General features: G+C 51.0%; 2 protein-coding genes and 1 non-coding gene across 4 annotated transcripts; 1 reads left to right on the top strand and 2 right to left on the bottom strand.

Annotated features, from left to right (window-relative positions):
* Positions 1-16,101: 16,101 nt before the first annotated feature.
* Icam5 (intercellular adhesion molecule 5, telencephalin) lies at positions 16,102-23,100 on the bottom strand. Its single transcript, NM_008319.2, has 11 exons — positions 22,927-23,100; positions 21,782-22,051; positions 21,323-21,643; positions 20,304-20,591; positions 19,840-20,094; positions 19,496-19,744; positions 18,702-18,944; positions 18,344-18,622; positions 18,014-18,253; positions 17,294-17,557; positions 16,102-16,500 (listed from the first exon to the last, which is right to left on the bottom strand). Exons 1-11 carry the CDS (start codon positions 23,006-23,008, stop codon positions 16,238-16,240), a joined length of 2,754 nt encoding a protein of 917 aa, NP_032345.2. The 5' UTR covers positions 23,009-23,100; the 3' UTR covers positions 16,102-16,237.
* Mir1900 (microRNA 1900) lies at positions 22,810-22,887 on the top strand. The gene has a single exon (NR_035438.1). It is a non-coding gene; the product is annotated as a microRNA 1900 (primary transcript).
* A 1,441-nt stretch (positions 23,101-24,541) lies between the features above and the next one.
* On the bottom strand, positions 24,542-25,706 carry Icam4 (intercellular adhesion molecule 4, Landsteiner-Wiener blood group). 2 transcript variants are annotated; one of them, NM_023892.3, is made up of 3 exons: positions 25,315-25,706; positions 24,896-25,201; positions 24,542-24,756 (listed from the first exon to the last, which is right to left on the bottom strand). In NM_023892.3, the coding sequence occupies exons 1-3, from the start codon at positions 25,682-25,684 to the stop codon at positions 24,644-24,646; spliced, it is 789 nt and encodes a 262-aa protein (NP_076381.1). In that variant the 5' UTR covers positions 25,685-25,706; the 3' UTR covers positions 24,542-24,643. The 2 variants fall into 2 exon arrangements, with proteins under 2 accessions (NP_076381.1, NP_001351438.1); NM_001364509.1 differs by having other exon boundaries at positions 24,542-25,201.
* Between the last annotated feature and the right edge of the window lie 572 nt (positions 25,707-26,278).

The following is a 26,278-nucleotide window of genomic DNA, read 5'->3' as shown; positions in this document are numbered from 1 at the left end:
AAGTACCCAAGGAGCTAAAGGGATCTGCAACCCTATAGGTGGAACAACATTATGAACTAACCAGTACCCCGGAGCTCTTGACTCTAGCTGCATATGTATCAAAAGATGGCCTAGTCGGCCATCACTGGAAAGAGAGGCCCATTGGACACGCAAACTTTATAGGCCTCGTTAATTCTTATCTATATCTGAAGACTGTCCATTTTCAGTATAGTATACTAATTTGCTCTTGGCATGGAATGTAGTCTGTAATACGAATTTCTATCTCAGTGAGAATATTAGACTCTATTTTCAGACACTGAATTAATGGCTAGTGCTTAATTAGTTACTGAATAGGTTAAGCTCCTTGCTGCTATCTGGAATCTAAGAACACTAGGAAAAGGCTTTAGCTATGTTAGAATACAATCTTAAAAGGCATTTACTATAAGGTAATGCTTAATAGAGTGCATGTGAATCTATACACTAGACTAATGCGGGAATGGAAAAATTAATTTTATGGTTTATATAGATTAGGGAGAAAATGCCAGGCCCCCAGGAAGGGAGTTTCCTTGAAACTCTTTGCTTCATGAACCAGCTTCCCAGCTTTTGCTTTGTCAAGCTGACTCCACCAGAGTGCCGTGACAATTTTTATGTATGTATGTATGTATGCATGCATGCATGCATGCAGGAGCCTGTGAAGTTCAGAAGAGGATACTAGATCACCTGGAACTAGAGTCCCTGAACTGGGGTTCTTTGCAAGAGTAGCAAGTGCTCTTAGCTACTGAGCCATGGCTCTAGCTCCTCCCTTTTAGTTTTTGAGGCAAAATTTCTCATAGAACTTGGACAGCAATGTTTGGGGAGGCTGCCTGGCCAGTGAACCTCAGAATCCTTCCATCTCTGCCTACCTAACCCTGAGATTACAGGCAGATACATCCAGACCTGGCTTTTCTGTGTAGTTAGGGATGGAACTCAGAGCCCTTCCATTCTTTCTTTGAAAAACATGCTAGCCTGCAGGCAGCCCAACAGGCTGAGAGTGTCCCTCATTTCTGAGTCCCTTCCAGGTGCCTCAGTTGATCTAAACCTCTTCCCGGCAGCTGGTCTGGTCTTCTTTACCTTGCGGCTCTGCATGGAGAAGCCTAGCAAATCTGGTCAGTTTTATGGACTCCATGAAGCTGGCTTGAGTTCTTTACCTTCCTTTTAAAAGAACCACAGGATGGAATGTTTCAATCTTGGAGGAAACTGTTTGGCAGTACCCCACCTCTTCTATATTCTTTCTACCCCTTCTTCAGCAATGATCACAGAGCCTTGGTGAGGGTGACATAGATGTCCACCTGTGGCTAAGAACTAGCCCACCATGCCAGAGCAACGGCTGCTGTTCTCAGGAGCCCACCAGGTGAGGCTGATGGCAGGTGGGTGCAAAGACGCATGCTTAGAAGGTGGTTTGGCAGGCACTTCATACATCTCATAGAACCATACAAGTTGCTTTTCCATGGGGACCTATGACCTCCCAAGCCACAAGTTTTTGTCCTGGCTTACAGTACCAAATTCGAACTCCCTCTTGTGGAGTGGGCTTTAAATCCAATTGGACGGCTGTTGATCTTGCCCACAACAGCTGAACCACTATTGCACACAATCAGGCAATCCTGCCGGGCATGTTGGTGGTTTAGCACACAGGATCCAGAGCCAAGCAGGAATGTTGAGGACAGTTCTCCACTAGCAGCCGACGTGGGCCGCTCTGACCCATGGCAGCAGGGTAGCAGTTCCACCTTAATTTCTCTACATCCTACAGTCAAAGCATGTACATGCGGTATCTTCAGCAACAAGCTCTGACTGGCTGATTCTGTCATACAGCCAACAGCAGACGCAATAGCTTGTATAGTTTCCCTGTCCAACAACTCACAGGTAGGAAGAGCTTACTTCCGGGTTTCAAGACCCACCAAACCCCACCATTCCTGGACTCAAAACTCCACCAATCCCTGAGCTCTATATCCACTAATCCCTTGGGGAAGCCTTTCCCTTCAGAGCTATTAATATCATCACTGTGACTTGAATAGGTTTTTCTGATGCCTTTGGTCCCTCTCAGGATCTGAGCCACACTGGAACCCTATCCCTCATCACCAGGCCATCTACAACAGAGTCACCATCTGGGTTACCAGTGGTAATTCAGTTAAGTCCCCCCTTCAGTTAGTGTAAATACTTCCCTAACTCCAAGGGAGGGACTGTTGAGTGTTTGGCACCTCTCTGATACACTTGGAGACAGAGGTACCCCCAGCCACAGTCTTTAGGGTTACAGCTGGTCCTCCACCCCCCTCCACCCTTAGGGTTGTAATCCTGCCGTTTCCTTAGACCTGAGTATGCTTTGGAACTTCTTCCTACCATCTTCTCCCACCTTCCCCGCAGAGCTGCTTGTACTCCCACAGCTTCGGGAGGCCTTTGTGGCTTAGGATACTGTTTGACTCTCTCTCTCCTCTTTCCTAAAGATGAGACCTTGTCCCTGAGCTCAGGTTTTCGTTGTCCCTAGGCAAGCCTCTGGGACTCATTGAAAACTCTGATGCTAGGCACCCTGTCTCTTCTCATGCTATCAGTCCTGACGCCCCCAGCCCCTGTTGAGTGCAGTGATCACCTACTGAACAGCTTGGTCCTTGTTCAGTCCTCCCTGAGCCTTGGGGATGCCCGTGACTCCAGGCTGCACTGACCTTTGTCCCTCTTGCCCCCACCCCACACCTGTCTATGGGAACCGTGACACATAGCCTCTCATTGTCCCCTTGAGATGCTTATTAGAAAACCTCCAGCCTTTTCACCTGGCACCCCACCTGAGGGGCCTCAAGTTTATTCTCCTTTGCAATAAATCTGACTTCCATACCCTTTAGATAAGCAATGCAAGTGGCTACCTAATGGCGCCCTAAATGCAAATCTTATTCTGGATCCTTATAAATGCTTCGAGTGCTCAGAGAACTGGAAAGAGATTTCCCAGGCCTACATTCCATCTTTCTCTCAGTCCAGGACCAAGCCCTCTCTCTGTTCTTCCTGTTTCCTCAACTAATTTCTCCTAGCTATGAAGCCCAAACCAGATAATTCCACATAGAGAGCCTCCCCTCCCCCCCACTGGCCTCAATCCACAGCTTCTTCTCCTTGGGCCTCTCCAGTGACAGGCCACCTAATCAAATCCCCACCCCCAGCCCTGGTCAGCCCACCGGCAGTCCTTAGTCCTCCCACTACTCATCCTGTCCCACCACGAGACCCCTCTTCCTCACCCTGCTTGGTCCAACCTAGCCCAGCTCTCGCTCTGCAGGAGATTGTTGCTGTGGTTGTAATCTCCCCAGCGCAGGTGGCACTACCGCCCAGTGTTGTGAATTCTTGAATGAAACACACACACACACACAGAGCCTTATATTTAATATGCCGTAATCAACTCAATAGCAGGGCCACTCCCAAACTTTCACATTGCTGCTGTCTCCCCTCCAGTACTGCTGAGCTATTGCTTGGGGCCGCTCTCCCGAGCTCTTACAGGACTGACATGCTTTCTCTTCTGCCGCCTTCAAGCCTGGTTCTTCTTCTCCCTTTCCTGGCAGGGCGAACCTGCTTTCTCTCCCTTCTGTGTTTCTTGCCCAGGAATCCTGAAAGTTCCACCTCTGTCTACCTGTCCAGGCATTAGCAACCGACAACTTTATTTATCAATCAAAGCCAACTAGGGGCTTTGATTACAAAGCGTCTTACATGAAGGTGTGCCTAATTCCTGTGTAATTTTGGGAGCCCAATTAACATAATACAATTAATAAAACAAATCCATAACAGGAGGTTGTCAGGATACATGTGCCTTTCTTTCTTTCTTTCTTTCTTTCTTTCTTTCTTTCTTTCTTTCTTTCTTTCTTTCTTTCTTTCTTTTTTCTCTCTTCTTTCTTTCTTTCTTTTTTGGTTTTGGTTTTTCAAGACAGGGTTTCTCTGTGTAGCCATGGCTGTCCTGGAACTCACTTAGTAGACCAGGATGGCCTCAAACTCAGAAATGCACCTGCCTCTGCCTCCCAAGTGCCACCACCACCCGGCTCGTGCCTTTCTTCTTAAGTGATCTCTCTCAGATAGAAAAAAGGTTGGGATCTTACACCACTAATCCCTCCACTTTCATTAAAATGTTTCAGTATACCACCCAACCTTACAGTCTCACCGTCCACGACATTTACATGATACTCACCAGCAACTTTCTCCCCAAGGAGCATAGGTGAGTCTGAGAACAGGCTAGGGTGCATACAGAAGATCTCTGGGCCACTCCCTGGGCCTAACCCACCAAACTCCAACACTTAGTTGTATCTTTAGTGGTATTCACCTTACCCACTCCTTCCTAGTGGTACCAATCTGTCCTGTCCCCTTGCTTGGGAAAGACCTCTCTTAGCCAAAGTGGAACCTCTATTCCTTTGTTCCCCCATTCCTTTGACCCTAGACTTAAGGATCTCTTCCCTTCTTTCTTCTCCAAATCATACAAATTCATATAGTTTCCCTCTTGGCATACGGGATACCCGCAAGACCTCTATAGCCTAACATCATCATCCTCTTCATCCAGCTACATTGGAATCCTTTCATTCCAATCTGGGCAAAAGCAGGAAGTTACCTGCTGTGATGGTTTGTATTTGCTTTGCCCAGGGAGTGGCACAATTGGGAAGGTATGGCTTAGTAGGAGTGGGTGTGTCACTGTGGGCATGGGCTTTAATACCCTAGTCCTAGCTGTCTGGAAGCCAATATTCTGCTAGCAGCCTCCAGATGATGAGATGTAGAACTCTCAGCTCCTTCTGCACCATGCCTGCCTGGACACTGCCTTGTTCCCACCTTGATGGTAATAGACTGACCCTCTGAACCTATAAGCCAGCCCCAATTAAATGTTGATCTTGTAAGAGTTGCCTTAGTCATAGTGTCTGTTCACAGCAGTAAAACTCTAAGACACCTGCCCACCTACTCCTGGTGGTTTCCGAAGTTTTTTTGGTCTCTGTGTATGTGCAGATGGGTCTATGGTTTTCTAATGTATCCACTAAGTCTTGTGGCAAACAGGAGAGACCAGGCTCAGTTGAATGTATAAATCATGGTATCCACCGCATGTTTTGTTTCTGACTGGTTTCAAGTGTGTGAGCTTTCTAGGTTCTGTGTTTGTTGGGTTTGTTTTTGCTTTTTCTCTTGCTGCTAGCCATCAGCCACCTACAACCACTAATACAGTGGCAGTCCTTGCCTTTGATCCCAGCATGAAGGAGGCAGAGCCAGGTGGATCCTGGGTTTGAGGCCAACTGGACTACAGAGTGAGTTTCAGGGCACCCAAGGATACACAGAGATACCCTGTCTTGAAAGATCAAATTAAAAACAAATAAATTCTTTGTCTAAATTTCTTCAACAATAGATTCAAAAAAATTCTAACCAGGATTGCAGGATTGCTGGCCCCAACTAGAGAGTCAGAGGCCTGCAACTCCCAACTATACCATGGTAGCAAAGATCAAGTCCATCTCAAGAATCTCCTATCAGCAGAAAGTAGTTTAATGATAATGTCCCCCACTTCTCCCCCTACCCCGATTGCTTATTAATAATAAAGAAAAAATGAGGAGTGTAGGGTGTCTTAGGGTTTTATTGTTGTGATGAGACACCATGACCAAAGCAACTCTTATAGAGGACAACATTTAATTGAGGCTGGCTTACAGTTCCAGTGGGTATTAAAGCCCATTATCCTCACGGTGGGAAGCATGGCAGAGAGCAGGCAGACATGGTGCCTGAGGAGGAGCCAAGAATTCTACAACTTGACAGATCAGCAGCAGCAGGAGACTGTGTTCTATGCTGTGCATAGCACAGGAGACCTCATAGCCACCCCCCAAAGTGACATACTTCCTCTAACAAGGCCACACACTCCCTATGAACTAAGCATTCAAACACATGAGTCTATGGGGACTATACCTATTCAAACCACCACACAGGGTAAAAGGTCCAAGCTTATTTCTGGGTTTGAAAACACACCAAAACCACCAATCCCTGAGTTCAAAAACCCACCAATCCCTGGGCCCAAGTCCCACCAATCCCTGGGCTTCTTCCAAGCTCAGGACATGAAATCCCACCGATCCTCAACCTGGAAATCTCCACCCTGAAAAACTCTGCCCACAAGAAACCCTATATAAGCCTGTCTCCTGCTCAGTTCTCCAGCGCTTCTCACTCAAGCAGAGGCAGTCCCTGTCTTTCACCTTTCCAATAACTCTTGTGTGTGAGGCTTGTTGTGTGGTGTGACTTTGTGGTAGTTCTTGGCTCATGGTTGAGTGGGAATGAAAGGATACCTTTTCCCTCAGAGCTGTAACACTTCCATGGAGGAGGCCTTTTCCCTCAGAGCAGCAACACTTCCATGGGGGAGGCCTTTTCCCTCAGAGCTGTAACACTTCCATGGAGGAGGCCTTTTCCCTCAGAGCAGCAACACTTCCATGGGGGAGGCCTTTTCCCTCAGAGCAGCAACACTTCCATGGAGGAGGCCTTTTCCCTCAGAGCAGCAACACTTCCATGGGGGAGGCCTTTTCCCTCAGAGCAGCAACACTTCCATGGAGGAGGCCTTTTCCCTCAGAGCTGTAACACTTCCATGGGGGAGGCCTTTTCCCTCAGAGCTGTAACACTTCCATGGAGGAGGCCTTTTCCCTCAGAGCTGTAACACTTCCATGGAGGAGGCCTTTTCCCTCAGAGCTGTAACACTTCCATGGGGGAGGCCTTTTCCCTCAGAGCAGCAACACTTCCATGGGGGAGGCCTTTTCCCTCAGAGCAGCAACACTTCCATGGAGGAGGCCTTTTCCCTCAGAGCTGTAACACTTCCATGGGGGAGGCCTTTTCCCTCAGAGCAGCAACACTTCCATGGGTGAGGCCTTTTCCCTCAGAGCTGTAACACTTACCGAAGCCCCACCCCCACCCCGACCCTAGCACTTTATGGTCTATAGGAGTGTCCTTTTTCATCCATGTAGGGTACCTTTTGGATTTGTTTACTTTAATTAACCCAGTCCAGGAGGGTTGCAAGGCAGTTAGTAGTACCATTGTACCTATTGTCTCTCTCATGACTTTCCAAATCTGCAAAACACTCAGAGCTTAGCTCTGTGTTATTTGTATAACACACCTTTTTCTGGAGAATGGGCATTTTTCCAGAGAATAAACATGAAACTGGATTAAGTTGCACTTATTGATATGGGTTGGTGATGCTGCTGCTCAGCTGAGTGAAGTAAATGCTATGGGCTCATTTGGCTCTGAGGTAGCAGAGACCACGTGGCAGCACGAAGTCACCAAAGGCAAGGTGACTGTAGTTATCATACTGGGCAGCATAGACAAAGCAGGGTCCACAGTGACCTGATCTGTAGTGGACATCACATGAAAAGTGAACTTTGTGATGGCCTGACTCCTATCTATTTCAAGCCTAGAATCATCATGATCTATGTTGAAGGATAAGTTATTGCACCTGGCCCCTCTCACCACCAAGAAAGAAGGCTAACCTTTAGAGGGCCTATTTGGATTCAAGAGACAGCACACTCCTCACTGTGTGGGACCTGGAGCAGAAGAAGGCTCTTCAACAAGTCCAGGCTGCTATGTAGGCCACTCTATCACTTGGACCATATGATCCAGCAGACCCGATGGATAGGGATGCTGTCTGGAGACTTTGGCAGGTCCCTATAGGAAAATCACAAAAGAGACTTGGGATTTTGAAGCAAGGGTCTACCACCTTCTGCAGACTATTTTCCCTTTGAGAGACAGCTCTTGGCCTGCTATTTGGGCTTTAGTGGAACTGAACACTTGACAATGGGTCACCAAGTGACCGTGAGACCTGAGCAGACCATCATGAGCTAGGTATTATCTGACCCACCAAGTCATAAAGTAGGACATGCACAGCAGCAATCTGATATCAAATGGAAGTGGTATATATGTCCTGGCGGCACACGCAAGTTACATGATGTTGTGCAAACGCCTATGGTTTCTACTCTCATCACAATGGTGCCAAGTATGCACTTATAGCCTCATGAGGAGTACCCTCTGATCCACTGACTAGGAAAGAAAAGACTAGGGCCTGATTTACTGATGGTTCTGCGTGTTATTAGTGGGGAGCTTCATCATTACAGCCTCTTCCTGAGACAACCCTTAAGACACCAACAAAAGGAAATCTCCACAGTGGGTAGAACTTCAGCTATCACTCATGGTCATACATTTTGTTTGGAAGGAGAAGTGGCCAGATGTGCTATTGTTCACAGATCCATGGGTGGCAGAGACTAGAGTGGCTGGATGCTCAGGGACTTGGGAGGAGCAGGATTAGAAAATTGTTGAGAAAGACATCTGGAGAAGAAGTATGTGGCTAGATCTCTCCAAATGGGCAAAGGGTGTAAAAATATTGCATGAGAAGATTTGTGTCCACATAAATGATCATCAGAAGATGACGTCAGCTGAGGAAGAGTTCAGTGGTCTCGGTTGGATTATTCTGTCCATTCCATGGGCAGTCAACTTCTTTCCCCAGCCATTCCTGTCATTGCCCAATGGGCCCAGGAACAAAGTGCCCATGGTGGCAGAGATGGAGGTAATGCATGGGCTCAACAGCATGGGCTTCTCCAAACCACAGCTGACCTGGCTACAGCTGCTGCTGAGTCAACAACGGAGACCAACACCTAGCCACAGATATGGTACCATTTCTCAGGGTGACCAACCAGTGACCTGGCGGCAGGTTGACTTTATTGGACCACTTCCTCTGTGGAAGGGACAATGCTTTGTCCTTACTGGAGTAGATACTTGCTCTGGTTATGGATTTGTCTTCCCTGCTTCTGACAAAACCGCCTGGACTGATAGAATGATGTTTCCACTACTTACAGTATTGCGCCTGACCGAAGAATTCACTTCATAGCAGAGAAGTGTGGCAGTCGAATCCACTGGTCTTTCCATGTTCCTGGAAGCAGCTAGCTTGATAGAAACACGGAATGGCCTTCTGAAAACACAGTTATGTGAATGGTGACCCATGCCTTTAATCTGAACCCCTGGGAGGTGGGGGAAGCAGAGGCAGGCAAATCTCAGATTCAAGGCCAGCCTGGTCTACCGAGGAAATTCCAGGATGGCCAGAAAGTGCCAAGGCAGTGAAAACCTGTCTCCAAACAAACAAACAAGCAAGCAAACAAACAACAGCAAACTAAAGACAAAACAAATTAAAAGCCCATAGTTATAGCACCAATCATGTGGCAGCAGCCTGGAGTGCTGGCGCAGGGTTCTCCAGAAGGTACAGTTTCTCCCACAGCTGCTATCCATGGCTCCAGGAGTCGGGGGTAGAGAGGGGAATCGTCCCACTGACTGTCACCCCTGGTGACTTTTTGTCTTTAACACTTTAACTTCCACTGGCCTCCAAATTTTACTTCCATAGCAGGGAATGAGAGGAGCCACAACAGATATCCCTCTGAACTGGAAGCTCCCCCTAACCATCTCATCTTCTGATGCCTTTAAGCCAACAGGCTGAGAAAGGAATAGCAGTGTTAGGCGGGGTGGTTGATCCAAAAATACCACGGGAAAATTGGATTGCTTCTTTACAATGGAGGGAAGAAAAGTTAAATATGGAGTGCAGAAGATCGTTTAGGTCACCTCTTAGTACTGCCACGCCCTGTGACTAAAGTCAGTGGGGAACTACAACAGCCTAATCCAGAGAGCACAGACTGTCAGGAATGAAGGTTTGGGTCACTCTTCCAGAAAAAGAGCCAAGACCTGCTGAGGTGTTTGCGTAGAGAGGAAGGTAGCTATAAATGCCAGCTAAGATCACCTGACCAGTTGAGGAAACCAAGATTGTAAATAACCTGAGTGTTTCTGTTTGTTGTATTTTGCTAAGAATGCATTTGTACAGATACTTGTGTTTTCTTTCCAAGATTTCTTTATTATGTAATGTAGCATCAATTAGGAGACTACCAATAGGCCAGGTAGTGGTGGCGCACGCCTTTAATCCCAGCACTTGGGAGGCAGAGGCAGGCGGATTTCTGAGTTTGGGGCCAGCCTGGTCTACAGAGTGAGTTCCAGGACAGCCAGCCAGGGCTACACAGAGAAACCCTGTCTCAAAAAACAAAACAAAAACACAAAGAGAGAGAGAGAGAGAGAGAGAGAGAGAGAGAGAGAGAATACCAATGCCTATCATATTTAAGCTTGAGATACTAAAAAAAAAAATGTCTGTCAGGGCTGGAGAGATGGCTCAGTGATTAAGAGCACTAGCTGATCTTCCAGGGGACGAAGGTTCAATTCCCAGCAACCACATAGCACTCACAACCTTCTGTAACTCCAGTTCCAGGGTATCTGACACCCTCACACAGACATGCATGCAAGTAAAACACTCATGCACATGAAATAAAAATAATTAAATTTTAAAATGTTCTTCAAAGGACATTGTCACATATTCTAAATTTATAGTGTTTTTACAATTGTATGAGGAATAGTTGTATTATGTTAGATATAATTATGACACGGTTATTGTTTTTATTTTGAAATTAAGCATGACACAAGGAAATATGATTATTTGTCAGACTGACAAGGGGTGGACATGTGATGGCTATTCTTGTTTGTCAACTTGACTACATCTGGAATTAACTAAAATTCTAAATGACTGGACACACCTGTGAGGGATTTTTTTCCTTAATTAAATCTTTTGAAGTAGGAAGACCCACTCTTTTGCACAGAATACTTTTTTTTAAGATTTTATTTATTATTACATGTAAGTACACTGTAGCTGTCTTTAGGCACACCAGAAGAGGGAGTCATATCTTACTACGAATGGTTGTGAGCGACCATGTGGTTGCTGGGATTTGAACTCAGGGCCTTTGGAAGAGCAGTCAGTGCTTTTACCCACTGAGCCATCTCTTCAGCCCTGAACATAATACTTTTATTGATTATTTGGCAATTCTACATAATGCACCCAGATCACCCTTACTTCTCAGTCCTCCCAGGTCCATTCCCCACCCCCACTTTTTTTTAAGTTTTAAAATTTTTTTAGATTTATTTATTTATTATATGTGAGTACACTGTAGCTGTCTTCAGACACCCTAGAAGAGGGAGTCAGATCTCATTACGGGTGGTTGTGAGCCACCATGTGGTTGCTGGGATTTGAACTCAGGACCTACAGAACAGTCAGTGCTCTTAACCACTGAGCCATCTCTCCAGCACCCCCCCCTCATGTCCCCTCAAAAAAGATTTTAAAACCTCAAACAACAACAACAACAAGTCTAATCTGTGTGGTTCATGTAGTCACTAAGCATGGTCAGACTCCCAGTGGCCATGCAGGCCTTAAGAAAAGGTGGGTAATCGTGATCACCTTGACAGTAGCCACCTACTGTGGAGAGCTTCAGCCCCCTTATCACAGCTTCCAACAGTTCTCTTTGCTTGCTTCCTGCCTAGGTTGTTACTTTTTTGGGTTGGGAGGGGAGGTTGTTACAGAGGCCTTCTAGGTTCCTCTCTCTCAAGTGACTCTGCAGCCATTGATAGCACTGCAGAAGAGGCTCTCTGTCCTTTGTGATCAGCGGGAGCATGGGCCACAGACTCCTACTTTGAATCTGTCGACCTGGCCTCTGGCGTAAGCATGTGCCACAAGACTCAGAGTGGTCTATGATGGCAGTATAGGCCACAGACCCCAACACGGTCCCTGGCAGCAGCTCAGACCATGGGTATCAACGTGGCTTCAGGAAGCAGCACAGACTACAGACATCTGCATGGCCTTCAGTGGTGACATGGGCCACAGACACCAACAGGACCCTCAGCAGCAACTGGACCACAAACCAAGACATGGTTCATGGGGGCATGGACTGCAGAGATCAGCATGGTCTCAGCAGGTACAGGCCAGTGTGTGTGTGTATGTGTGTGTGTGATTTATATTTATATTTATATTTATATTTATATTTATAATTTGCCCACACAGCTTTACATGTAAATATTCATTGCCACAAGTCACTGGTCTTGCTCAAGACCTCTGGTCTCTGAAGCACCACAAATACTGGACCATCACTAGACTTCTTCAGTCATAGCCACGCTTCAGGTTTGGCAGTAGTGGCGTGCTCTCAGATCTGGTTCTGCAGCACCGGCTCCTCTTCAAGGTCCAGCAGCTTAAAGATGGAGTAGGTGTTGGGGTTGGCTGACTCAAAGGGCAGATCTGGGCCCAGATGGCTGCTGAGCTGGTCGGGCTCTTCCAGGCCCCCTCAATGGGAGGCAGAAGACCCACCTTTAACCTGGGCCACACCTTCTCCAACAGGCTCTATAAGGGACATGAAAGCTCTCTTTTTGCTTGTTTGTCCTTATTCTTGCTAGCAAGTCCATTTCTTCACTGGCAATAGAGCCTACTTCTTTAGGATTCTGACATATACTGAAGATCAGAGGAGACATCCAGCCTTGTAGACTGAATAAGTACTAGATTTTTGGATCTTCTATTGTTAGACAGGCATTATTGGACCATCTAGACCATCATCACCTGTGATCCACTGTTAAAATCTCCTTTATATATGTGTATGTAATTATATGTTATATTTAAGTACATATGCTTTATATATATAATATATTATATATAAGTATATACATATACATACACACATATAAGTTTGTTCTTCTAGAGGACAAGACAAGGCAACATCCCGAGCCACCATCCCATAACAAACGGTGGGTTACAGAGATGACATTGGGGAAGCTCTCTGAAAGTCTGTTGTTGCCTGTCCTCAGCAAGTGTCACGTGATACCAGATGTTCACAACTAAGAAGATACTAAAGTCAGACATGAGCAAGCTCAGGTGCAGCGTGGACGCTCCATCCATTTGTATCAGGTGCTTGCTCTACAGCTCAAGGTTGGCTGCAAAGCACGCATGGGAGGCGCTCACTTAATTAGTTCCTGTAGCTCCCAGTCATCCTCTCTGAGACAGTATGTTTCCGTACCAGGAGCTCTTCCCTGGAGCCTCCCTACATTTCTCCACCCCCGATAAACTCAGTGAGCCTGATCTGCTCAGACCTACTCAGGGACAAAAGTGGATGTGGCTGTTTTCACCCTGGTGCGCCTGGCCCGCTGGCTCCTTGAATCAGACAGGCCCTAGCTGTCTGGAGAGTATGTGGCTGGGCAAACCACCTCTACCTCTGTCATAACCTTTGGTGGAGAGAAATGAACCCTCCTTAGTTTGGGGGAGAATTACCGGCCCTGGGACAGGCTTGATCGTCTCCACCTGTATCGTGCTAGCACAGGCCTGGGAACGGCTCACCAGGCTCTACAGCCTTCTAGAAGCTTCTGAGCACACAGTCTCGCTTCTAAGTATTTTTTTCCCGAGGAGCTCCAGCTCAATGGGCATGGTGGCACAGGCCTTTATTCCCAGCACTTGGAAGGCGGAGGCAATTGGATCTCTGAATTCAGGGCCAGCCTGATCTACAGAGCAAGTTCCAGGACAGCCAGGACTCCATAGAGAAACCCTGTCTCAACCCAACCCAACCCAACCCAACCCAACCCAACCAAACAAGCTAACAGAAACCACCTTGGACAGTAGGACTTTGTGAGCCTCGAGGAAGCGTGAGGTGGCAGATAGGAAGAAAGAGATGATTCAGAGGTGGGGGAGGGCCCAGCAGAGGCTCACAAGCCTGTGCTGTCTTGCTTCTGTCCCTGGCACAGCTTTGCTGTCTCCTTCTCTGCTTCCTGTTCTCATCTTTGCTCATTAAATGTTTGCATCTGAGCAACCAATGGAAGTGGGAGCCGCCTAGACCCAGTTCCCTCGCCAGCCAGAGCTGTATGTTCCTGCTTTTCAGGGAGCAAAAAATGAGGAGGAGGCTGAAGGGAGCAGGCCCAGCTGTTCTCTCCTTCTGCCTCTGCCTCAGAGGGGGAGGGGGATGCTGCTGCACTGTGGGGGGGGGGGATGCTGCTGCACTGTGGGGGGGAGGGGGATGCTGCTGCACTGTGGGGGGGAGGGGGATTCTGCTGCACTGTGGGGGTTGCAGCTGATCCCCTTGTCTATCTACAGTGAACTTTGAGAGGCAGAGTGGAAAGGCAAGTGGGAGGGGGGATAAAGTGAGACACGGGTGGACACAGGAAGGAGAAAGTGTTTACAGTGGGGCACTGGTTCCCCCTTCAAGAGGAGGAACACCCCAAAAGCTAGAACCCATTGCTGTGTGTGTGTGTGTGTGTGTGTGTGTGTGAGTGTGTGTGAGAGTATGAGTGTGAAAGCCTCACTAACCTCAGGTGTACTTCCTTGGCTTCCTCAGGTGTCATCCACATTGTGGCCATTTTTTAAATAGTTAAATTCCCTTGAGGGTGTGTGTGCAATAACAGCATTTAATGGAGCCTTTAGAGGTTCTGTTCATTATCATCAAGGCGGGAGCAAGGCAGTGTTCAGGCAGGCATGGTGCAGGAGAAGCTGAGAGTTCTACATCTACATCCAAAGGCAGACAAGAGGAAACTGGCTTCCAGGCAGCTAGGACAAGGGTCATAAAGTGACATACTTCCTCCAACAAGGCCACACATTCTAATAGTGCTACTCTGTGGGCAATCAGAGGTTAGGGGACAATTTTCAGTCCTGGGACTGAGCGTAAATCATTGAGCTTGTTCTCAAGCCCTTCCCCCTGCTCGTCCCCACCAGGATCTCTAACTATCTGGACTGTGCCGGCAAGGTTAGACTGGCTGGACAGTAGAGCCACAGGGGTCTGCTTGCCTCCACCTCCCGTGGCTGTGACACCCTTGGGAGGGGGGCATGTATGTGCTGCAAAGGACATGAGTGCCGCATTGGGGGTGGGGGACCGTCAAAGCACACCTCTGTTCTCTCCACCCTCCTCTGGTTTCTGGGGACCAACCTGAGGTTGGCAGACCTGTATAGGAAGTGCCTTCACCCTCAGAGCTGTTTGTCTGGCCCAGAGCTACCTCTATTTCTATGTCAGTTTTGGGGGCTGAAGTCAGATCCTGTGGCAATCACTTTACCAACTGAGCCCCTATAACATTCTGTTGGTTTGCTTTTGGGGTAGAGAGCTCTTATATAAGACTGGCCTCCAACTGAACACTCACCCAGGGATTAGTTTCAACTTCTGATCCACCCTTCTCCCATCTAGCATGCCAGAAAAACAAGGTTTCTTCATCCCAGAAATCTACAGACGACTAGGAAAGGGGCAAGATGTCTGTGCTCATGCTGGCTAAGGGAACTTGCTCTGTCTAGAACCAGGCCTGGGAGAAACACCTTTATTTCCACCTTGGAGGATTGAAAGCAGAAGGCAGCCACTGGGCGGAAGAGATAAGCAGTAGGGAGGTGTGGTAGCTTGAGTAAGCTTGGCCCACAGAGTTGCACTATTAGGAGGTATGGCCTTGTTGGAGTAGGTGAGTCACTGTGGCCATGGGCTTTAAGACCCTCGTCCTAGCTGCCTGGAAGCCAGTATTCTGTTTGCTTTTGGATGAAGATGTAGAACTCTCTGCCTCTCCTGTACCATGCCTGCCAGGATGCTGCCATGCTCCTGTCTTGATGATGATGGACTGAACCTCTGAGCCTGTAAGCCAGCCCCAATTAAATGTTGTTCTTATAAGAGTTGTCTTGGTCATGGTGTCTGTTCACAGCAGTAAAACCCTAACTATGACAGAAAGGAAAAGAAGCTCGTCTCCACCCTGCCCAAGTGTCCTCTGATTGCAGGAAGCTGGATAGTACCAGGTCACCCTCCAGCCCCAGGTCTCATGGAACACAGGTGGCTCAGAGCAAACTGGAAACATGGGAAATAGAAGAAAAGAAGTGCTTTGAATGAAGAAACATGCTTTTCAAGACATGGTTTCTCTGTGTAGTCCTGACTGTCTGGAGCTAACGCAATAGTCTAGGCTGGCCTTGAAATCAGAGATCTGCCTGACTCTGCCTCCCGAGCTACATAGAGAAACCCTGTCTTGAAAAGAAGAAAGAGGAGGAGGAGGAGGAGGAGGAGGAAGGGGAAGAGGGGGAGGAGGAGGAGAAAGAAATAGAAATACAGGCAACTTTATTCCACTGAAGATGATGACCCTTGCTCTCAGCAGATCTGCTGTGGAGCTATGTATAAATTTCCAGGAGGAAAAAAAACACACACACACACACACACACACACACACACACACACACGAACATATATACCTTGAGTTTGGGATTCAACCCCCAGTGCTTCGCATTACAGACAAAGACCTAGACTCCTTTATAAAAACTTTATTGAAGGGAATGGGTAGAAAATGGGGGTGACGCCCCTGGAGTTGAATAAATAGAGAGCGAACAATACATACGTCCACCTCTGTGCTTGCGAGGCCCCTGTGGGAGCTGGGTATAGGCTCAGGAAGATGTCAGCTGGATAGCGAAAACCTCGCCATCTGCAGGTGACTCTGCAGTGCCTGGGGTCTCTGCTCCGCCTTCTGCACCCGGTGTCCCGCCCGCGCCATTGAGACACACGGCCTCGCCTGAGCTCTCAGCCTCCTGGACGTTGTACTCGCCCTTCTTGCAAGCGGTGGATTGCACGTAGAAGGCCAGGCCGGCCCCAGCGGCCAGCAGCGCCGCGCCCCCTGCCGCACCGCCCACAGCGACCCACAGCCATGGACCTGTGGGCGCAGACCCTCGACAGCTTGGGCAAGCCTCCTGTCTCCCTTGAGCCCTCCATGCACCTGTCATTGCAGCCCAATGGAAGAGGCCCCAGAAAGGCCTCTCTCTCCTCAGGGGAACCCCCAAATACCAATATCACCCCTCTTAGGCCATGCGATTATAAGCCCTTGATGACCACCCCCATATCCTCTAATGACTCCGTTCCTCTCATCTTCCTAAGGAGATAGCTTGGAAGGACAGCTCAGCCCCCCTCTAGCTCTGACAGCCCCCAGCCCCAGGACAGCCATGAATTGGGGGCTACCATCAATATTTCTGACCCCAGTTTCCCACAGTAACACGGTGAAGAGTGAACCGGATCACCCACTCTATACACACACTATACACACACACACACACACACACACACACACACACACACATACAGAGTAGTCTGTCCTAAGAGGAGGTCCTTTTCCCTTTTGGGTTTAAAACAGGTCTAATGTGGCATAGGCAGGCCTTGTACTCCCTGAATAGCTGAGGACGACCTTAAATTCAGGACAACCACTTCCACCTCCCAGGTGCTGTGACAAAAGGTGAGCAGCCTTGCCCTGGCTTCTGCCCATTCTCCAAGCCTCCACTTCCTTACCCTAATCAACCCCAAACAACCCCACCTATCAGGCGCTCTTGGCCTCTACATTGGCCCCTTTTGGTCTTGCATACAGAGAGGAGAGTGGGGTCAGACACCCCAAGGCCTAGGTCACTCCTTGGTGCATGTCCCTCGCCCCACCTCAACCCCAGGAGCCCGCCACTCACCGGCCACGCGCACTGTGATGCGCCGTGCGTGGCGCCCATGCGCATTGGTCGCTGCACACTCATACTCGCCGCCATGGCTGCCCATGGCTCCCGCCACGCTCAGAGTGCTATTGTTGCTGGAGAGGCCGAGGTTGAGAGCCCCCGGGGGCGCGCGCCAGCTGATCTGGGCTGGAGGCCAAGCCTCTGCGCGGCAGGTCAGAGTGAAGTTACCGCCCGGCCGCACGCTTGGGGGCGAGGCTGCCAGCTCAGCCACCACAGGCCGGTCTGCAGGGAGATGAAGACGCTGCTTAGCACTGGGCGATAATCAAACACCCTAGGAGGCCTGAGACCACCCTTCTTGGGATGGACGGGCAAAACTGCTGCCTCCCAAGACACCACCCACCCGCCACGGAAACAAAAGTGCTTTTGTCTTACTGAGATGGTTGGGGCTGGGGATTCAGAGAAGTCTCCCATGGCTGGGGTGGGCCAGAGAGACAGGGAGCCAGAGAGGGGTTATGTAATCTTGGGGGGCCTGTAGCCCCTTTGTAGACCAAGTTGTCCTGGACAGAGAGCAGGTCTGCCTGTCTCTGCCTCCCAAGTGTTAAAATTATGAGTGTTGGGAATAGCATATACAGCTTTGTGGGTGCTAATTGAGCACGCTATCCACTGGACTACATCCCAGCCCTCACGGCACTTTTCTAGCGGGCTCAGTCCTCTTCATTCTGCGCTGTCCTCACTCACATTCCACACCCACAGTGACCGTCCGTGAATCCGTGCCATGCGCATTGGTGGCCACACAGCGGTAGGTCCCCGCATCCTCTCGGGACACCTGTAGCCTCTCCAGCCTGGCGGCACCCTCCCTGGAGCAATGCACCCGTGGAGAGGGGCGGCCCCTGGCACTGCAGGCCAGCGCGGTAGCCTCAGCTCCTTCCAGCCAGGTCTGGTGACTCGGGCAACTGGATTCATCCATCTGTGGCGGCGCTGCAGATCAGCCACCATAAGGAGGGACGTCAGGGAAGGCAAGGATCCTGGGACACCCGGTACTTTCCGCCCACCTGGGCCCCTGCTCACACTCCGCGCTCACGACGACTGTTTTGACTGTGGAGCCGTGCCGGTTGGTGGCGTTGCAGAGGTAAATGCCCGGTGACAGGTTACCAGGGGTCATAGAGTTTCTAGGACCAGAGTTTGAGGACACCAAGGGCAACACTATCCCTTCGCTTGCACCCTCCGAGCCTACGCACTCCACACGTGGTTCTGGCTTCCCATCAACTTCACAGGAAAACAGCTTTCCAGATCCCTCTACCCACGTCCAGTTGCTGGGGCAGCCCAACTCCTCAAAACTGGGACCATCTAGGAAGCAGGGAAATAAGAGTTGACATAGAGGACAGAGGATGCGGGTGCGGACTTCTCTGCAGTCACCCCTACTCACATTCCACCGTGACGGCCACATTTTTGGCCGCTGATCCTCTGGCGTTGATGGCTTCGCATCGGTAAGTGCCGGCGTGCTCCCGGGCCACGCGCAGAGGCCCTTCCATGACTTCCTCCTTTCCAGAGCGCACACAACTCACGCTAGGTGGTGGGACCCCGTGTGCCACACAGCTAAGCGATGCCTCCGTTCCCTCCAGCCAAGTAATATGTTCTGGGCAGCCTACACTGTCCAGCGCTGGGGCATCTGGAATGGACTTTGGTTTTGGTTTTTTGTTTGTTTATTTTGAGACAGGAATTCCCTATGTAGACCAGGCTGGCCTGGAACTTGCTCTGTAGACCAGGCTGGCCTCAAACTCAGAGATGTGCCTGCCTTTGCCTACAGGGTGCTGGGATTAAAGGCGTGCATTACCACTGTTCTATGCCTTCGGGAGACAGCTTCTCACTCTGGCATGTACCATTTTACTTTTCTATTTACTCTGTACGATATGTGTGTGGGAAAGCATGAAAAGGTAGGCGTTCTCTCCTCCCACCTTCACATGGGTTCTGGCCATCACTTCAGGTGATCAGGCCCCTTTCCTGAGGTCTCAGGATGCTGCTGACTGATCCCCACAAAGCACTCCCCGGTACACTCTCTTGACTGCCTGTTTTTGCCAGACTGTACCCAGTCCCACAGTCCCACCTACACTTCCCTTCAGTGTTTTCCCAATCCCTGCAGAATCCAGCTTCTTTCCTGTCCGTATAGGCCCGTCTCCCCTAACTCGGTGAACTTGGGCATGCATGCCTCTCCCGACTCACATTCCACGGTCAGGGTCACATCTTTGACCGCCTGGCCTTGCCCATTGACTGCTGTGCATCGGTAAGTGCCTGCGAGGGCACGGGTCACTGGACCCAATAGGCCCAGCGCTAGCACCGCCCCGCCCTCAGGCCTTGCACAGTGCACCGAGGGCTCAGGGTTTCCGCGGGCCTCGCAGTGGAGGGTCTGCTCTGGACCCTCTGGCCACGTCCAGCTTCTGGGACAATCCAAGTCATCCAGGCGAGGTGCATCTGCGGGCACGAGGCAGAGGAGATAGATAAGGTTAAAGATGGAGCAGGTAATAGGGGCTTTGGAGGTCACAGAGATAGGGTGAGCATCCACTCACACAGGACACGAAGCTCAGAGCTCTGGTTTTTTCTTAGAGTTTCCCCGTCCACATCGAGGGCGGCGTCGCAGAAGAAGCCCCGCTTGTCATCGTTCTTTGTAACATTTAACTGGAGCTCAGCGGGCTGCCCCGGGACCGCAGCTGGAATTCCCTCCAGGGTGACAAGGGCTCGAGCCCCTGCCCAGCAGCTTATGGTCACCATTTTTCCCTCGGGGGCTTCTGGCTCACTCAAAGTCAGAAGAGGAGTCGGGAAGCCTGAGGGCGGAGAATTGGGTGGGGTTCACTCCCCACTCAGGTAACTCAACCCCTTCTATTTATTCATTTCCAGCTTCTACCTGCTCCTGCCCTGGAACTCTCCTGCCCTGCTTTTTCTGGTGTAGACGCCCCGCCCACTTTATTGGCTCCGCCTCTGTGAGACTCTGGTTCCAGCCCCAGCCAATGAAGGCCCCCTGGATTCCCCTTACTGTAAACAGTCAGGTTTTCCTGGGTCTCCCTGCTTTCGCCCCCGAGGGTCACGACGCACATCAGCTGTTTGGTGCCTTCCTGTTCTGCGCTTGCTGTAGCTGTGGCAGTGGCCACAAGGCTGTCCCCATCGAGGGTCACATTAGGATTGAGCCTCTGATCTCCCAGAGAGAGGTAAACCCCGGCTTCTGGGGCAGGAAACAGTCCATCCAACGTGCAAGTCACCGGCCTTTCTGAGTCCACTTCTAAGACTCGGGGAGCAATAAGACTCGGGGAATGTGGAGGCATGGCTGGGGCGGACAAAGAACAGGATTTGAGTTTATGAACTAAGCATTCAGTGTTGACAAGCCAATTTGCATGCATTGTTTGGTTTCATCCTAAAAATACAGAAGGGCGGGCGAGATGGCACCACAAGTTTAGGTGCTTGTTGTTAAGCCTGACTTGACTCGATCCCCAGGACCTACATGATGGAAAGAGAGAACTAAACTCCTACTTATCCTTTAACTTCCACACATGCACTGTGGCATGTGCATAAACGCATATACACACACTCTCTTTTTCTCTCAATAAATAAATGCATAAAGAAAAAGACCACAGAAGAAAGCACTTGGGCTGGAGAGATGGCTCAGTGGGTAAGAGCACCCGACTGCTCTTCCGAAGGTCCGAAGTTCAAATCCCAGCAACCACATGGTGGCTCACAACCATCTGTAATGAGATCTGACGCCCTCTTCTGGTGTGTCTGAAGACAGCTACAGTGTACTTACATATAATAAATAAATAAATAAATAAATCTTTAAAAAAAAAAAAAAAAAAAAAGAAAGCACTTAAGTTAGTACTTGTGTTGAAGCTGCTAAGCCTTTGGGGATCTAACTATGCAGCCCTGGCTATGTAGACCAGACTGGACTTTAAATGAACAAGAGTTCCGCCTTAGTTCTGCTTGGGCTGAGACTTAGGGCCTACACCACTACACTACGCCCCGCTGCCCTAAACTTAAAACCTGTCAGTTAGGGTCCATACTCACCAAAGGTACGGAGCTGTCTGGGGGCCGAGCTATTTGCAAACAGTCCCAAGCCGTGTGGCCGCAGGTCAAGCTCGGCGAGGCATGAGAAATTGACCCTGTGGTCCTCCCTGCGTGCCAGGACCCTGGCGGTGAGCATCGCACCCCGCGCTCGGGGTGGCTCGCCTACGAAACTGCGGCGAATCAGCTCCTGGCCGCCCCGCAGCAGGGTCAATGTGAGGCTCGCTCGGGGTCCTGCTCCCGGGACCCTGCAGCTCAAGGTGAAGTTCTCGCCCACTGGCTGCCAAGAAGGGAGCGGCACCAGCTCTACCCGATCCGGTCGCTCTGCAAGGGACCAAAACCTGGGCTTTAGCGAGCTGTAGTGCTCTCAGGACAAGCCTAGGAAGGAGGACCAGAGAACGGGTGGGCGGAGCTTTAGGGGGAGGTCCAGGGACCCAAGGGGCGTGTCCACACTGTACTCACGGAAAGTTCGGATGAGTCCACGCGCTTGGAGTGTGCGGCGCGCGCAGCGGAAGAAGCAGACCGGCTGGGTCTCAGGCTCTCGGATGTCCACCAGCTGCCGAGCCAGCCAGCGCAGACCCCTCTGGGTCCCGTTTCGGCGTAGCGAGGTCTCCAGGCCACCGCGCTCCGGCCGCGGACAGTTAGTGCTGCAGTTGAGCCACAGCGAGCCCCCGCGCTCCACGAGCGCCACGCGGGGCTGAAGGTCCGCCCAGAAAGGTTCTAGCGCGACCGCTGCCCAGGAAAACGCGGGCTCAGCCTAGGGACCCCATCTCTGAAATCTTAGTGGCCCCCATCTCCCAAACCAGGGGTGTCTGTAAGGACGAGGAAAGACCACCGCCAAGAAATAGCACGGGAGTCCCGCATCCCACTCAAGATTCGGGACTGACGCACTCTTAGAGGGGCGTCTCTGGAAGCCTTGCTGCCTATGGCAGAGATGGGGAAGCTCGGTGCAGGGATGGGGTCTCAGATGAACACATCAATAGTGAGGAGGAGGAGATTCCAATTTGGGGGGATGGGGAACCAAGTCACTCTTAAGACCCTGACAGGTCGTCAGGAAATGGGGGGGAGAGACACCGAGGCTGGGGGCGAAAGCAAAGTAGAAATGAGAGACTGAGTCAAAGGCTTAAAGGAGATTGTCCCCAAACTTGAGTAACTTGGACAGAAAGCCACAAGGTTAGATTCCGGGAAGGAACCGTGAGGAAAGCCCTAGAAAGCCGGTTGCCAGGGCTCCAGGTGGAGGGGAAACAGGGCCTCTGAGTTATGACAGTTGAGGAGATAGGGTCTTTGAGGATCATAAATAGGGATGATGCTAGTCTGTGAACCATAGGACACGACAGAGCAGGAGAGAACAGGAGAGCCACAGTGTCTCCTGAGCCAGGTTGGGTGCAAAACCCCGAATTCAGAAAAGGTGCTGGGTTCCGATCTGAAAGATCGAGGTGTGTTGGGGTGGAGGAAGGACAGGGAGAAGCCCGGAGCTCCAGGTGGTGGCAGAAGCGTGGGAAGCTAGAAGAGGGCGGAGCCTGGAGGGGACACCCGGGCCGCCCTCTCTGGTCCTTCAATTCCGCCCCCGCCTTATCCACCTGGCTCCGCCGGCGGGCTCTTCTTACCTGAGATGCCTAGGATCCCCAGGCCCAGGGCAGCCCAGAGGCCGAGGAGCGCTCGGCGCAGCCCTGGCGAAGGCCCCGGCATTGCCGCCGCTGCCGGGGAGGGGAGAGCACAGAAGGCGAGGGGAGCGCGAGTGATGGAGAGCGGGGCTGGGAGGACCGCGCAGCGCAGCGGGTGGAGTGTGGGGGTGGCAGAATTGCGCCCAGGGATTGGTTTAAACGTTGGTAACTTGGTTTCTAAGGAGGGGGCGGTGACAGAGGCGGTGATGGGGGGCGAGCTGACAGGAGGCGAGCGCGCACTGGGCTTCTCCAGGCCTTAATGCAGGCGAGCTAGCCAGGCAAGAGCGGTCCCCCGTGGGGGAAAGATCTACATGGAGGTCGGCCTAATGATCTAAAGCCTTCTGGGGGCGACCACGCTCTCCCGCGTCATCCCTGGCGAAGGAGGGAAGGGATGCTGAGAGGCCCTGCCCAAACACCCACCACCATAGGTATAGAGTCTGAGACAACGCGCTGGGTCTCCAAGCCACGCCCATCCTCGGTCCCTCCCACCAGCGCCTGTTTGAGCAAGGGTGGATGGAGAGGTTGCTTGTATTAGCTTGGGGAGTCAATAGTATGCAGGAAATGTGGTTCTAAGAGGAGAATGTGAGGATGCCTTCCTTAACTGAGGTTTCGTTTTGACCTCCAGCAGGCTAAGTATGGGAGCCACGCCCCTAAGACCTCCTCCGCGCACGCGGCGAAGGAAGAGGGGGATCAAGTGCCAGCAAGACTCGGACACGTGTGCGTGTGCGCAGCGTTCGCAGGCTTCTAAATTAGAGTCGACTCCGGCACCCGATCTTTATTTACCCAGAGTGCAGCGGGAATGTGTCTACAACGCTGTTGTGTGTCTAGTCTCTCAGCAGAGCTTCTGCGCCCTCCTCGCCAGGAGTGTGGCCGCCTCTACTGGGTAACTAGTGCGAGATTCTGCAATTCACGCTGGACCAAAAGATCAACTGGGGACACTTTGACCCCAGCTTTGACATCCCTCTCTACATACATACCAGACTCGGAGACAACAAGCACAACGCCAGGAAGCAAGTCTGTGACAGCTCACGTGGCCTGAACAATCATCTCTTAACTTGTTGCTATGCTAGATTTCCTATCTAGTTAGCCGCTTCCTCTACTACTTGAAGAAGGCCCCGCCTACTCGAGTGTTTCTACCTCCCCCCCCCCCCCCAATTAATGATAACCTTGGGGAATCAGGTCTAGCTCCACCCGCTGGCCTTCTCTAGTAACGCACAGGCTCCGTAGTGGAAAAGGAGGGAGGAGAAGGGAAACTTAGCCTCCAATCAGAGCTCCGGCCTGTATCAGCGGAGCCAATCAGAAAAAGCCATACCAAGAGTCAGCCCTGGAGGGGAGGTCAGTTTAGTCTTTCTGCCCCGCACAAATAAAGCTAACAAAACTCTACGCAGAGGAACTCGGGTTCTAGGACCCCATGCTGGCCTTGAAGGAGAAATTTCAAGGTGTTGTTTCCTCCAGTACTACCTCTAATCTACTAATCTTCAGCCCCTACGTAAGGAATTTGGAAAAAGTAAGGTACCTTAAAAAAGAAACCACTTTCTCCAAGAACCGTAAGGCAGAGACTGAGGAGGAAGACTTTATTGTTTCAATAAGAGTCTCTGAATTAATTACTCTGAAGTTCTTTTCCCCTCCCTCTTGTCAGGCATCGAAAACAGATCTATAACTAAGTCTGCACAGCCAGGTACTTGCGCACGTAGACAGCCCCCACAGCCAGGAGGATCCCCACCAGGGTTGCGATGGAGGTAGAGGCCAAGGCTATAGAGGCTGGGCTTAAAGCTGTGGGCAGGAGTGAAAATCAGGAACTAGGAGGTCTGAGGACCGCCAAGCGTGGAGCCCACGCCTGTTCTGCAGGCCCCCTTGGAGTGGCAACATCCCCTCTCCCGCACCCATTCCCTGGGATTACAGGATGCCTCACCGAGGACTGTCAACATAACAGGTGCCGAGCTGCTGCGCACCACTAGCCCGTCGAGATTGAGGCGCGCATGGCAGGTGAGTGGCTGCCAGAGGTCGTTGAGTCCGGCCCGCATCACGTAGGTCAAAGTGACATTAGCCAAATCTGAACCGGTGAAGCGCTCCAGGCTTTCATGATAAATCACTCGGCCACCTCTTCTCAGGCTCACCACCAAGAATCCCACTGGGAACACGTGTGTCACATAGCATCGCAGAGTGTACTTGTGGCCCACTAGGACCGGAGGCTCCAAGATCACGCTTCTGGGCCGTTCTAAGGCAAGAGAGATAAGGCCCACAGGCACCCCTTAAAGCAATTACCATCTATCCGCTTCCTCCACCCCTCTCCCCTCACCCCAGCCCGGCCTGAGCCCCGGTCTCCCTCACTGTAAGCAGTGATCCTGGCGGTGGCCTCTCGGGTTTCTCCTGCGCAAGTGACGACGCAGCGCACCTTGGAATTCCAGGCCCTCACATCCAGTAGCTGGTAAGATACCCAGCCGGATCCATTAACTATCTTTCCCTGCCGCAGTTGGGTGCGCAGGCTGGAATGCACCGGCAGGGGGCAGTTGTGGCTGCAGTTAAGCCACGCTGAGCCCCCGGGAGGCACGGCCTCTAGCTCTGGATTAAGACGCACCCAGAAAGGTGCTGAGGTCACGGAAGGCGCGGGAGGACTTTGCATCCACTCTTGCTGGGGGCTCCCACCCCTCGGATAGGCAGCCACCAGCAAAAGCGACGGGAGCAGAAGGGCAGACTCCATGGCACAAAGCCCGCGCTGAAGTGCGGGCGGAACGCCAGGGAGTTTAGGCTGGCCGCAGGAGATAAGAAGGCACCCTGGCCACGCCCCAGAATGGGCCTCGGCCGGCCCTGATGAAGATACCTGCCTCCCCTCCCATCAGACCCTACAATCAACCAAAAGCCATTGCACAGTTCTGGACCTGCTCTTTAGTTTTTACGTAAGCCCCAAGAAGTCTTTAAAAATTAAAAAATAAAATAACGCTTGGTGATGGCACATGCCTTTGATCCCAGCACTCCCAGGGAGGCAGATCTCTGTAAGTTCAAGGCCATCCTGATCTACACTGGGAAACCCTGTCTATCTAACGTAGATTTTACTAGACATGGCAGTGGCTTTGTCATTTAGTCCTAGCATTCAGGAGACAGGTTGGCCCATCTTTGTGAAGTCAAGGCCAGCCCATTCCACATAGCAGATTTCAGGACATCCATGGCCACAAAGAGAACCTGTCTCAAAAAAGAAAGGGGGTGGGGGTGGGGACCAACCTGATCCACAGACTCAGAGTTAGGGTTAGGTTACCAGACAACCCTGAGGCATTATGGGAGTCGGCAGTCCTTAGGG

Source organism: Mus musculus, chromosome 9 (genome assembly GCF_000001635.26).
Source record: "Mus musculus strain C57BL/6J chromosome 9, GRCm38.p6 C57BL/6J".
Classification (NCBI taxonomy): Eukaryota; Metazoa; Chordata; class Mammalia; order Rodentia; family Muridae; genus Mus; species Mus musculus.
This window is presented reverse-complemented; position numbering and strand designations above follow the sequence as displayed.

What these genes read in the sequence shown, in the direction of transcription:
- Icam4 (NM_001364509.1), bottom strand. Translation starts at nt 25,684, where the DNA reads ATGGAGTCTGCCCTTCTGCTCCCGTCGCTTTTGCTGGTGGCTGCCTAT. An exon ending in CGCCAGGATCACTGCTTACA is followed by an intron (nt 25,202 to 25,314) that starts GTGAGGGAGACC and finishes CTCTTGCCTTAG; the next exon opens with AACGGCCCAGAAGCGTGATC.
- Icam5 (NM_008319.2), bottom strand. Translation starts at nt 23,008, where the DNA reads ATGCCGGGGCCTTCGCCAGGGCTGCGCCGAGCGCTCCTCGGCCTCTGG. An exon ending in GGGGATCCTAGGCATCTCAG is followed by an intron (nt 22,052 to 22,926) that starts GTAAGAAGAGCC and finishes TTTCCTGGGCAG; the next exon opens with CGGTCGCGCTAGAACCTTTC. An exon ending in CAGACAGCTCCGTACCTTTG is followed by an intron (nt 20,592 to 21,322) that starts GTGAGTATGGAC and finishes TGTCCGCCCCAG; the next exon opens with CCATGCCTCCACATTCCCCG.